A 13,485-nucleotide genomic window follows, 5' to 3' on the forward strand; every position below is an offset into this window, starting at 1 on the left:
TGCACTTGATATAGTGAGTACATGCACTTGATATCGTGAGTACATACACTTGATATAGTGAGTACATACACTTGATATAGTGAGTACATACACTTGATATAGCGAGTAGATACACTTGATATAGCGAATAAATACTATTGCGGTTTTGAGAACCCAGCACAGGTAACATCATTCAAGGTTAATGGTTGCACCCCATAGATAGGCCACAAGCAACACGTAGGTCACCTTAGGACGGTAGTTATTTCTTAGTATGTGTTTAGATAAGGCCATTTCCCAATAGTTGCATCTGCGATGTGTGGAACAAATAAGAGTAGGCCCCCATCCGTCCATTTTGCAGCCTCCATTCCATCGACGCCATTAAGCGCTAACCAGTCTGTAATCACCCTCGCCCTTTAGGTTGCCAGCAGCGTTCGCAACCTCGCTGGGCTTCCGCTCAAACCAGCCCAAAAGCCATGAGGTAAGGCCCGAAAAGGGGGCGGAGTGCAAGGGTGGAGGTGCGGCCACATCAAGCAGCCATCAAGGCGGAGCCGGTGAGCCCTCACCAGCCAACCAGGGCTCGAGGGAGATCGCCTGACAGGGTGTGGCTAGAGATCCCAGAGGGTTCGCTGGGCATGGCAATAAAACCCTTCGCCAAAGCCCCCACCTCAGTTACGAGTTGGGTTCCACCCGAGTTATGAGAAGGGAGAGGCGCTCGTGAGGTGACAGTTGAGTTCCATGGAAGTTATGAGAAGGACTTGAGGGAGCGAGCGCGTTGTGCCAAATAACTTGTACGATTGGCGTTGAAGGACATTTGTTGGAGGAACGCGCCATTGTGAAGGGTTTGTCGGGGACTGCTGGTTGAGAATTTGGCTTGGGCTTGCGGTGCGCAAACATCCAAACGCCCATATTCCTATTACATACGCGGCCAAGAGCCACGAAGTCGCCGATAGCCCAGCTTACCATTTCCCAGATATAATTGTCCGCTCGCGCCAACGCCACGCGGAGAGCTGCCTGCCGTGTTTCGATCTGCTGCACAGTACGAGTCGGGGACCGGACGAGCTGTGAACGCCATCGCGGGACCCTCAACCCGACCATCTGCATCCCCGCGTGAGTCTGAGTCTGAGACCGAGTGTGAGAGATAAGTAAGACTGTCTAAGGCTGCCCTGTGTACTTTTTCTTCCTCTTTCTAGTACATCCTTTCTTTTCCTCTTCTTTGTACATTGTGAATAAATTACCTGTTCTTCCTGGTTTCCTCTTAATCCGACCGTCTTAGTCATTACTCAATTGGGTACCCGTGGCACGATTAGGAACCGCTATAATCGGGTCTAGTCATTGGTTAACAGCTCGGATCGCGGATCACTATCCGCTCGGCATATTCCATCAAATCCGTGATTCGAGCGGGAGTTATTTCCTCGTTTCCGGTCAGTGTTAGTACTTAGGTAATAGCGAATCCATAGTCCTAAAACCCTCCCTAACGCTGCCCGGGAAGGACGTCATAACCCCCAGGATCGCGTCGGCTAGTAAAAAGACAAGGGGATTAACCCCCTCTTGATAAGGGGAAGACCGACATACACTTGACATAGTGAGTACATACACTTGATATAGCGAGTCCATACACTTGATATAGTGAGTACATGCACTTGATATAGTGCATACATGCACTTGATATAGCCAGTACATACACTTGATACAGCGAGTACATACACTTGATAAAGCGAGTACATACACTTGATATAGCGAGTACATACACTTGATATAGCCAGTACATACAATAAGTGTCAGATATAGTTTAATAATTTAATAAGTTTAATAAGTGTAAGATCTTCCTGCCTCCATCTCTACACATCTATTTTAATAAGGGTCAAATCTTCCTGCCTCCATACCCCGCCCTCCCCTCACTCACCCCCCCTCCGCTCACTCACCCCCTCTTCCCCCTCACTCACCCCCCGCCCTCCCTTCACTCACCACCCACTCCCCTCACTCACCACCCACTCCCCTCTCACCACCCCCTCCCCTCACTCACCACCCCCTCCCCTCACTCACCACCCCCTCCCCTCACTCACCACCCCTCCCCTCACTCACCCCCCTCCCCTCACTCACCCCCTTCCCCTCACTCACCCCCTTCCCCTCACTCACCCCGCCCTCCCCTCACTCACCCCGCCCTCCCCTCACTCACTCCCCACCTCCCCTCACTCACCCCACCCTTCCCTTACTCACCCCCCCTCCCCTCACTCACCCCCCTCCCTCACTCACCCCCTCCCCTCACTCACCCCCCTCCCCTCACTCACCCCCCTCCCCTCACTCACCCCCTCCCCTCACTCACCCCCATCACTCCTCCGGAAGCAGGTTGATAGACCGTTATATGACCTCACTCCTCAAATCCACCAACATCCCCAAACCCTCCCCAATGTGAATGTGATTTTCCTCCATTCCTTTCTTCCCATCCAACTCGTTTGTGGTGTGTCCATGTGTTTTTGTCCACCAGCTCTCCTTTTACCCTCTGTCTATCTGTAAAGGTGTTGGCCTCTCTTCGTTTCCCCATAAGCCTCGACTTATCTTAATAAATACCTTAAACCGTGTTGACTTGTGTACAATCATGTCACAGTATATTGGTATTGCCCAATGTCGTTGCTATTCATGCAACATGCACAAGCTTTCTCAGAGGTAAAAAGGCATGTTGAATGACGCACCTTAGCACGTGCAAGAAATGCCAGGCGACTCGCCCAGCGCTCGCGAGAATGATTCGCATAGCCCAGAGTGGTCGGACGGGCTCGGCCCAGCAAGCTCACGAAGCGTGCAGCCTGCAGAGGGGTGTCGAGAAGCCGGGCAGCACGGAGGGGACGAATCATGCAGCACACAGGCCGGACGCGACAACACTCGTCCTGGAAGTGGAAGAAAAAGCATAAATACCAGAGGATAAAACATGACAAGTGAACGTTTCAGAAAAGTGAAGGCTAAATGAAACAGAAAGACAATGAGAGAGTAATATGACAATATTTGTTGTTGCCTTGTCTGTGCCAAAACAAACTGCCACTGGTTTTTAGTTTATTTTTTACGACTGGGGTAGACATCCTCCACGTGACTGGAGTGGCTGTCCTCCACGCGACTGGGGTGGCTGTCCTCCACGCGACTGGGGTGGCTGTCCTCCACGCGACTGGGGTGGCTGTCCTCCACGCGACTGGGGTGGCTGTCCTCCACGCGACTGGGGTGGCTGTCCTCCACGCGACTGGGGTGGCTGTCCTCCACGCGACTGGGGTGGCTGTCCTCCACGCGACTGGGGTGGCTGTCCTCCACGCGACTGGGGTGGCTGTCCTCCACGCGACTGGGGTGGCTGTCCTCCACGCGACTGGGGTGGCTGTCCTCCACGCGACTGGGGTGGCTGTCCTCCACGCGACTGGGGTGGCTGTCCTCCACGCGACTGGGGTGGCTGTCCTCCACGCGACTGGGGTGGCTGTCCTCCACGCGACTGGGGTGGCTGTCCTCCACGCGACTGGGGTGGCTGTCCTCCACGCGACTGGGGTGGCTGTCCTCCACGCGACTGGGGTGGCTGTCCTCCACGCGACTGGGGTGGCTGTCCTCCACGCGACTGGGGTGGCTGTCCTCCACGCGACTGGGGTGGCTGTCCTCCACGCGACTGGGGTGGCTGTCCTCCACGCGACTGGGGTGGCTGTCCTCCACGCGACTGGGGTGGCTGTCCTCCACGCGACTGGGGTGGCTGTCCTCCACGCGACTGGGGTGGCTGTCCTCCACGCGACTGGGGTGGCTGTGCTCCACGCGACTGGGGTGGCTGTCCTCCACGCGACTGGGGTGGCTGTCCTCCACGCGACTGGGGTGGCTGTCCTCCACGCGACTGGGGTGGCTGTCCTCCACGCGACTGGGGTGGCTGTCCTCCACGCGACTGGGGTGGCTGTCCTCCACGCGACTGGGGTGGCTGTCCTCCACGCGACTGGGGTGGCTGTCCTCCACGCGACTGGGGTGGCTGTCCTCCACGCGACTGTGGTGGCTGTCCTCCACGCGACTGGGGTGGCTGTCCTCCACGCGACTGGGGTGGCTGTCCTCCACGCGACTGGGGTGGCTGTCCTCCACGCGACTGGGGTGGCTGTCCTCCACGCGACTGTGGTGGCTGTCCTCCACGCGACTGTGGTGGCTGTCCTCCACGCGACTGGGGTGGCTGTCCTCCACGCGACTGGGGTGGCTGTCCTCCACGCGACTGGGGTGGCTGTCCTCCACGCGACTGGGGTGGCTGTCCTCCACGCGACTGGGGTGGCTGTCCTCCACGCGACTGGGGTGGCTGTCCTCCACGCGACTGGGGTGGCTGTCCTCCACGCGACTGGGGTGGCTGTCCTCCACGCGACTGGGGTGGCTGTCCTCCACGCGACTGGGGTGGCTGTCCTCCACGCGACTGGGGTGGCTGTCCTCCATGCGACTGGGGTGGCTGTCCTCCAAGCGACTGGGGTGGCTGTCCTCCACGCGACTGGGGTGGCTGTCCTCCACGCGACTGGGGTGGCTGTCCTCCACGCGACTGGGGTGGCTGTCCTCCACGCGACTGGGGTGGCTGTCCTCCACGCGACTGGGGTGGCTGTCCTCCACGCGACTGGGGTGGCTGTGCTCCACGCGACTGGGGTGGCTGTCCTCCACGCGACTGGGGTGGCTGTCCTCCACGCGACTGGGGTGGCTGTCCTCCACGCGACTGGGGTGGCTGTCCTCCACGCGACTGGGGTGGCTGTCCTCCACTCGACTGGGGTGGCTGTCCTCCACGCGACTGGGGTGGCTGTCCTCCACGCGACTGGGGTGGCTGTCCTCCACGCGACTGGGGTGGCTGTCCTCCACGCGACTGGGGTGGCTGTCCTCCACGCGACTGGGGTGGCTGTCCTCCACGCGACTGGGGTGGCTGTCCTCCACGCGACTGGGGTGGCTGTCCTCCACGCGACTGGGGTGGCTGTCCTCCACGCGACTGGGGTGGCTGTCCTCCACGCGACTGGGGTGGCTGTCCTCCACGCGACTGGGGTGGATGTCCTCCACGCGACTGGGGTGGCTGTCCTCCACGCGACTGGGGTGGCTGTCCTCCACGCGACTGGGGTGGCTGTCCTCCACGCGACTGGGGTGGATGTCCTCCACGCGACTGGGGTGGATGTCCTCCACGCGACTGGGGTGGATGTCCTCCACGCGACTGGGGTGGATGTCCTCCACGCGACTGGGGTGGATGTCCTCCACGCTACTGGGGTGGATGTCCTCCATGCGACTGGGTCGGCTGTCCTCCATGCGACTGGGTCGGCTATCCTCCATGAGAAGCAGCGGACGGTATCATGGAAGGCAATGGTGTGCATCATTAAGGGTGAAGATCATGGCACTGGGAATCCAATTCAAGAAACACATTCAACAATTCAACAAGCAGATTATATAACCTGTGCAAATATTTTCACAAGACGTGAGGCATGAGAAGGTCGGATGTTCAGATATTCGCGCCACCACTGCTTCGCATAAACCAAGAAGAGACGCTCTCGCTCAGCCGTGCGACGCTGTTCCAGAGCGAGCTGTACGAGCGGAAGTGGGCAAAACCATCAGGAAGTGTTATATATTCTGTTCACACGATCAACACGACAGATGAATGGTGCGCTTATTTGAAATCCTTGTTGGTTGATCTTCAGGTAAACAAGCTCTTTACTGACAAAACACAAACCTGCGCATTCACCACATCCCTATCCAAAGATTGTTCTAGAGGAGGAATTAATTGAAGATGCAAGTCCAGCACACCAACCGACACACCACTCTCAGATTCTGTGTGAGAAACGATGGGGAAAGAGGAGAGATAACTTGGTAATTTCCATTCACCTCTCATAGCAATGACATTCATGGTTGTTAAGAATTATCCAGCTCAAGAGACTCACTCAACTCGACGTTGCACATCCACGGTACTCATTACATTCTGTTCAGACTCATCACCCCCCTCACGGTACTCGTTACATTCTGTTCAGACTCATCACCCCCCTCACGGTACTCGTTACATTCTGTTCAGACTAATCACCCCCCTCACGGTACTCGTTACATTCTGTTCAGACTCATCGCCCCCTCGTGGTACCCACTGCAGTAAGTTCCAGCTCCCGCCCATCTCCCCTCCCCCATTCCATTCCGACTTGTCACCCACTTTGTGGGGGACCAATCGGTTCTGTTTGAATTCCCTACCCCTCGAAGGGCGCCCATTCCTTTCCCACTCGACACCCCCTTTGCTGGGCCCATTCCATTCCGATTCGCCACCCCTCTCGTCCCCCGGCTTATTCACGTCTTCCCGCCTCCATCTCTACACACATCTATTTTAATAAGTGTAAGATCTTCCTGCCTCCATCTCCACACATCTATTTTAACAAGCATTCTGAGTATTGTCCTGCAATACACGTCCCCTACCAAAGTTCAAAGTGCCATAACTTTGTCAAAAATGATCGAATATGCAAATTTATGCACGGTTGATACTGGTTTTCAAACTTGATCTGAGGTATCCTGAGACACATGTGTGTCATGCCTCGCCTCGTTGATAAGCCCGCAAGGTCGCTCTGTGGAGCAGCCTGCACGTATTGCACTGTGTGAATTATATAATTACTAACTCACAGTCTGAGGTTCTAGCGATTCAAGAGATATCCATTTTTTTAAAATATCTTCGTTTAATTAACGATATCTGCCAAACCACGTGCCCTATCACAAATTCCAAAAGGACATTTTAGTAGACTGACATGCTGAACAGATTTGTGAAGTTTCCCCTCGATTGGATCAAAAATGAGGGAGGAACTCGGTTTTAAAGGTTCATGCTTAAAAACGTCATAACTCTGAAACCATGTGACGCATGACGTCATGCTCGCTGACTTTTTTGTTCGTCATGGGTATGCGACTCTGCCTGCAAAGTTTGGCCTCGATCTGTTCAGCCGTTGCAGAGAAAAAGGGGTTTTCACGTTTTCACGAAAAACAATATGGCGGCCGAACCACGTGACCTGTGATGTCATAATTACCATTAAAATATTCTACAGACCGAGTCCCCCCTACGGTGAAAATTTGATCTCAATCGGTCTTATTATTGCAGAGAAAATCTTTTTAATAGGAAACTAAAACTTACAAGCATTCTGAGTATTGCGCTGCAATACATGTCCCCTACCAAAGTTCAAAGTGCCATAACTTTGTCAAAAATGATCGAATATGCAAATTTATGCACGGTTGATGCTTGTTTTCAAACTTGATCTGAGGTATGCTGAGACACGTGTGTCACGCCTCGTCTCGTTGATAAGCCCGCAAGGTCGCTCCGTGGAGCAGCCTGCACGTGTTGCACTGTGTGAATTATATAAATTATTACCAACTCACGGTCTGAGGTACTGGCGATTCAAGAGATATCCTTTAAAAAAAAAAAAAAATTCGTTTAATTAACGATATCTGCCAAACCACGTGCCCTATCGCAAATTCCAAAATGACATTTTAGTGCTGAACAGATCTGTGAAGTTTCCCCTCGATTGGATCAAAAATGAGGGAGGGGCTCGGTTTTAAAGGATCATGCTTAAAAACGTCATAACTTTGAAACCATCAGTAATTTATTATATTTTCCGGCTCACGATCAATGATCGATGTGTATATATATATGTTTCTCGGCTTGGCTCCGCCCCTCCGGAAAGCGCGCGCTGTGTCACGCTGTTGACGTTCGCGAGACGAGGCCGAGGACGCGCGGTGCGGCTTGAGGAGAACTCGAGAATAAACAAGAGATATCCTTAAAAAAAAAATTTTTTTCGTTTAATTAACGATATCTGCCAAACCACGTGCCCTATCGCAAATTCCAAAAGGACATTTTAGTGCTGAACAGATCTGTGAAGTTTCCCATCGATTGGATCAAAAATGAGGGAGGAGCTCGGTTTTAAAGGTTCATGCTTAAAAACGTCATAACTCTGAAACCATGTGACGCATGACGTCATGCTCGCTGAATTTTTTGTTCGTCATGGGTATGCGATTTTGCCTGCAAAGTTTGGCCTCGATCTGTTCAGCCGTTGCAGAGAAAAAGGGGTTTTCGTGAACAATATGGCGACCGAACCACGTGACCTGTGACGTCATAATTACCGTTAAAATATTCTACAGACCGAGTCCATCATATGGTGAAAATATTATCTCAATCGGTCCAATTATTGCAGAGAAATTGGTTTTTAAAGGAAATTAAAACTGAAAATGGCACCCAGTTAAGGATCATCAGAATTATCAGAATTCCCAAAGTTCAAAGTGCCATAACTTTGTTAGAAATGATCGAAACGTCGTGAAGTTCGAACTTGACCTGTAACTTATCATGAGGAAACCATGTGCCAAGTTTGAAATCATTAGCATTAAGCGTTTAGAAAAAAGGTCTGGAAAACTGTTATTTGCGTGACGGACTGACGGACTGACTGACGGACGGAGGGACGGCGTGCAAACCTATAGTCCCCTCCGGTGTACACCGGTAGGGGACTAATAAGTGTAAGATCTTCCCGCCTCCATCTCCACACATCTATTTTAATAAGTGTCAGATCTTCCTGCCTCCATCTCTACACATCTATTTTAATAAGTGTAAGATCTTCCTGCTTCTATCTCCACACATCTATTTTAATAAGTGTCAGATCTTCCTGCCTCCATCTCTACACATCTATTTTAATAAGTGTCAGATCTTCCTGCCTCCATCTCTACACATCTATTTTAATAAGTGTCAGATCTTCCTGCCTCCATCTCTACACATCTATTTTAATAAGTGTCAGATCTTCCTGCCTCCATCTCTACACATCTATTTTAATAAGTGTCAGATCTTCCTGCCTCCATCTCTACACATCTATTTTAATAAGTGTCAGATCTTCCTGCCTCCATCTCTACACATCTATTTTAATAAGTGTCAGATCTTCCTGCCTCCATCTCTACACATCTATTTTAATAAGTGTAAGATCTTCCTGCCTCCACCTCCACACATCTATTTTAATAAGTGTAAGATCTTCCTGCCTCCATCTCTACACATCTATTTTAATAAGTGTAAGATCTTCCTGCCTCCACCTCCACACATCTATTTTAATAAGTGTAAGATCTTCCTGCTTCCATCTCCACACATCTATTTTAATAAGTGTAAGATCTTCCTGCCTCCATCTCCACACATCTATTTTAATAAGTGTAAGATCTTCCTGCCTCCATCTCCACACATCTATTTTTATAAGTGTAAGATCTTCCTGCCTCCATCTCTACACATCTATTTTTATAAGTGTAAGATCTTCCCGCCTCCATCTCCACACATCTATTTTAATAAGTGTAAGATCTTCCTGCCTCCATCTCTACACATCTATTTTAATAAGTGTAAGATCTTCCTGCCTCCATCTCTTCACATCTATTTTAATAAGTGTAAGATCTTCCTGCCTCCATCTCCACACATCTATTTTAATAAGTGTAAGATCTTCCTGCCTCCATCTCCACACATCTATTTTAATAAGTGTAAGATCTTCCTGCCTCCATCTCTACACATCTATTTTAATAAGTGTAAGATCTTCCTGCCTCCATCTCCACACATCTATTTTAATAAGTGTAAGATCTTCCTGCCTCCACCTCCACACATCTATTTTAATAAGTGTAAGATCTTCCTGCCTCCATCTCTACACATCTATTTTAATAAGTGTAAGATCTTCCTGCCTCCACCTCCACACATCTATTTTAATAAGTGGAAGATCTTCCTGCCTCCATCTCTACACATCTATTTTAATAAGTGTAAGATCTTCCTGCCTCCACCTCCACACATCTATTTTAATAAGTGTAAGATATTCCTGCCTCCATCTCTACACATCTATTTTAATAAGTGTAAGATCTTCCTGCCTCCACCTCCACACATCTATTTTAATAAGTGTAATATCTTCCTGCCTCCATCTCCACACATCTATTTTAATAAGTGTAAGATCTTCCTGCCTCCATCTCCACACATCTATTTTAATAAGTGTAAGATCTTCCTGCCTCCATCTCCACACATCTATTTTTATAAGTGTAAGATCTTCCTGCCTCCATCTCTACACATCTATTTTTATAAGTGTAAGATCTTCCCGCCTCCATCTCCACACATCTATTTTAATAAGTGTAAGATCTTCCTGCCTCCATCTCTACACATCTATTTTAATAAGTGTAAGATCTTCCTGCCTCCATCTCTACACATCTATTTTAATAAGTGTAAGATCTTCCTGCCTCCATCTCCACACATCTATTTTAATAAGTGTAAGATCTTCCTGCCTCTACCTCCACACATCTATTTTAATAAGTGTAAGATCTTCCTGCCTCCATCTCCACACATCTATTTTAATAAGTGTAAGATCTTCCTGCCTCCATCTCCACACATCTATTTTAATAAGTGTAAGATCTTCCTGCTTCCATCTCTGCACATCTATTTTAATAAGTGGAAGATCTTCCTGCCTCCATCTCCACACATCTATTTTAATAAGTGTAAGATCTTCCTGCCTCCACCTCCACACATCTATTTTAATAAGTGTAAGATCTTCCTGCCTCCACCTCCACACATCTATTTTAATAAGTGGAAGATCTTCCTGCCTCCATCTCTACACATCTATTTTAATAAGTGTAAGATCTTCCTGCCTCCACCTCCACACATCTATTTTAATAAGTGTAAGATCTTCCTGCCTCCATCTCTACACATCTATTTTAATAAGTGTAAGATCTTCTTGCCTCCACCTCCACACATCTATTTTAATAAGTGGAAGATCTTCCTGCCTCCATCTCTACACATCTATTTTTATAAGTGTAAGATCTTCCTGCCTCCATCTCTACACATCTATTTTAATAAGTGTAAGATCTTCCTGCCTCCACCTCCACACATCTATTTTAATAAGTGTAAGATCTTCCTGCCTCCACCTCCACACATCTATTTTAATAAGTGTAAGATCTTCCTGCCTCCACCTCCACACATCTATTTTAATAAGTGTAAGATCTTCCTGCCTCCACCTCCACACATCTATTTTAATAAGTGTAAGATCTTCCTGCCTCCATCTCTACACATCTATTTTAATAAGTGTAAGATCTTCCTGCTTCCATCTCCACACATCTATTTTAATAAGTGTAAGATCTTCCTGCCTCCATCTCTACACATCTATTTTAATAAGTGTAAGATCTTCCTGCTTCCATCTCTACACATCTATTTTAATAAGTGTAAGATCTTCCTGCCTCCACCTCCACACATCTATTTTAATAAGTGTAAGATCTTCCTGCCTCCATCTCCACACATCTATTTTAATAAGTGTAAGATCTTCCTGCCTCCATCTCTACACATCTATTTTAATAAGTGTAAGATCTTCCTGCTTCCATCTCCACACATCTATTTTAATAAGTGTAAGATCTTCCTGCCTCCATCTCCACACATCTATTTTAATAAGTGTAAGATCTTCCTGCCTCCATCTCTACACATCTATTTTAATAAGTGTAAGATCTTCCTGCCTCCATCTCTACACATCTATTTTAATAAGTGTAAGATCTTCCTGCCTCCATCTCTACACATCTATTTTTATAAGTGTAAGATCTTCCTGCCTCCATCTCTACACATCTATTTTAATAAGTGTAAGATCTTCCTGCCTCCACCTCCACACATCTATTTTAATAAGTGTAAGATCTTCCTGCCTCCACCTCCACACATCTATTTTAATAAGTGTAAGATCTTCCTGCCTCCATCTCTACACATCTATTTTAATAAGTGTAAGATCTTCCTGCTTCCATCTCCACACATCTATTTTAATAAGTGTAAGATCTTCCTGCCTCCATCTCTACACATCTATTTTAATAAGTGTAAGATCTTCCTGCCTCCATCTCTACACATCTATTTTTATAAGTGTAAGATCTTCCTGCCTCCATCTCTACACATCTATTTTAATAAGTGTAAGATCTTCCTGCCTCCATCTCTACACATCTATTTTTATAAGTGTAAGATCTTCCTGCCTCCATCTCTACACATCTATTTTAATAAGTGTAAGATCTTCCTGCCTCCATCTCGACACATCTATTTTAATAAGTGTAAGATCTTCCTGCCTCCACCTCCACACATCTATTTTAATAAGTGTAAGATCTTCCTGCCTCCATCTCTACACATCTATTTTAATAAGTGTAAGATCTTCCTGCCTCCATCTCCACACATCTATTTTAATAAGTGTAAGATCTTCCTGCCTCCACCTCCACACATCTATTTTAATAAGTGTAAGATCTTCCTGCCTCCACCTCCACACATCTATTTTAATAAGTGTAAGATCTTCCTGCCTCCATCTCCACACATCTATTTTAATAAGTGTAAGATCTTCCTGCCTCCACCTCCACACATCTATTTTAATAAGTGTAAGATCTTCCTGCCTCCATCTCTACACATCTATTTTAATAAGTGTAAGATCTTCCTGCTTCCATCTCCACACATCTATTTTAATAAGTGTAAGATCTTCCTGCCTCCATCTCCACACATCTATTTTAATAAGTGTAAGATCTTCCTGCCTCCATCTCCACACATCTATTTTAATAAGTGTAAGATCTTCCTGCCTCCATCTCTACACATCTATTTTAATAAGTGTAAGATCTTCCTGCCTCCATCTCTACACATCTATTTTAATAAGTGTAAGATCTTCCTGCTTCCATCTCCACACATCTATTTTAATAAGTGTAAGATCTTCCTGCCTCCATCTCTACACATCTATTTTAATAAGTGTAAGATCTTCCTGCCTCCATCTCTACACATCTATTTTAATAAGTGTCAGATCTTCCTGCCTCCATCTCTACACATCTATTTTAATAAGTGTAAGATCTTCCTGCCTCCACCTCCACACATCTATTTTAATAAGTGTAAGATCTTCCTGCCTCCACCTCCACACATCTATTTTAATAAGTGTAAGATCTTCCTGCCTCCATCTCTACACATCTATTTTAATAAGTGTAAGATCTTCCTGCCTCCACCTCCACACATCTATTTTAATAAGTGTAAGATCTTCCTGCCTCCACCTCCACACATCTATTTTAATAAGTGTAAGATCTTCCTGCTTCCATCTCTACACATCTATTTTAATAAGTGGAAGATCTTCCTGCCTCCATCTCTACACATCTATTTTAATAAGTGGAAGATCTTCCCGCCTCCATCTCCACACATCTATTTTAATAAGTGTAAGATCTTCCTGCCTCCATCTCCACACATCTATTTTAATAAGTGTAAGATCTTCCTGCCTCCATCTCTACACATCTATTTTAATAAGTGTAAGATCTTCCCGCCTCCATCTCCACACATCTATTTTAATAAGTGTAAGATCTTCCTGCTTCCATCTCTTCACATCTATTTTAATAAGTGTAAGATCTTCCTGCTTCCATCTCCACACATCTATTTTAATAAGTGTAAGATCTTCCTGCTTCCATCTCCACACATCTATTTTAATAAGTGTAAGATCTTCCTGCTTCCATCTCTACACATCTATTTTAATAAGTGGAAGATCTTCCCGCCTCCATCTCCACACATCTATTTTA

General features: G+C 47.4%; 1 protein-coding gene across 4 annotated transcripts in view; it reads right to left on the reverse strand.

Moving 5' to 3' along the window:
- CEP76 (centrosomal protein 76) overlaps positions 1-13,485 on the reverse strand; it is a 100,320-nt gene that overhangs the window by 35,256 nt on the left and 51,579 nt on the right. For all 4 annotated transcript variants that reach the window (XM_068127957.2, XM_078785036.1, XM_068127958.2 and 1 more), the window contains 3 exons: positions 5,660-5,757; positions 5,385-5,513; positions 2,670-2,861 (listed from right to left, as the gene is read on the reverse strand). In XM_068127957.2, the coding sequence (XP_067984058.2) occupies positions 2,670-2,861; positions 5,385-5,513; positions 5,660-5,757 (419 nt within the window). The remainder of the gene's footprint in view (positions 1-2,669; positions 2,862-5,384; positions 5,514-5,659; positions 5,758-13,485) is intronic.

The sequence above is a fragment of the Myxine glutinosa genome, chromosome 9, assembly GCF_964187855.1.
Source record: "Myxine glutinosa chromosome 9, kmMyxGlut1.1, whole genome shotgun sequence".
NCBI lineage: Eukaryota > Metazoa > Chordata > Myxini > Myxiniformes > Myxinidae > Myxine > Myxine glutinosa.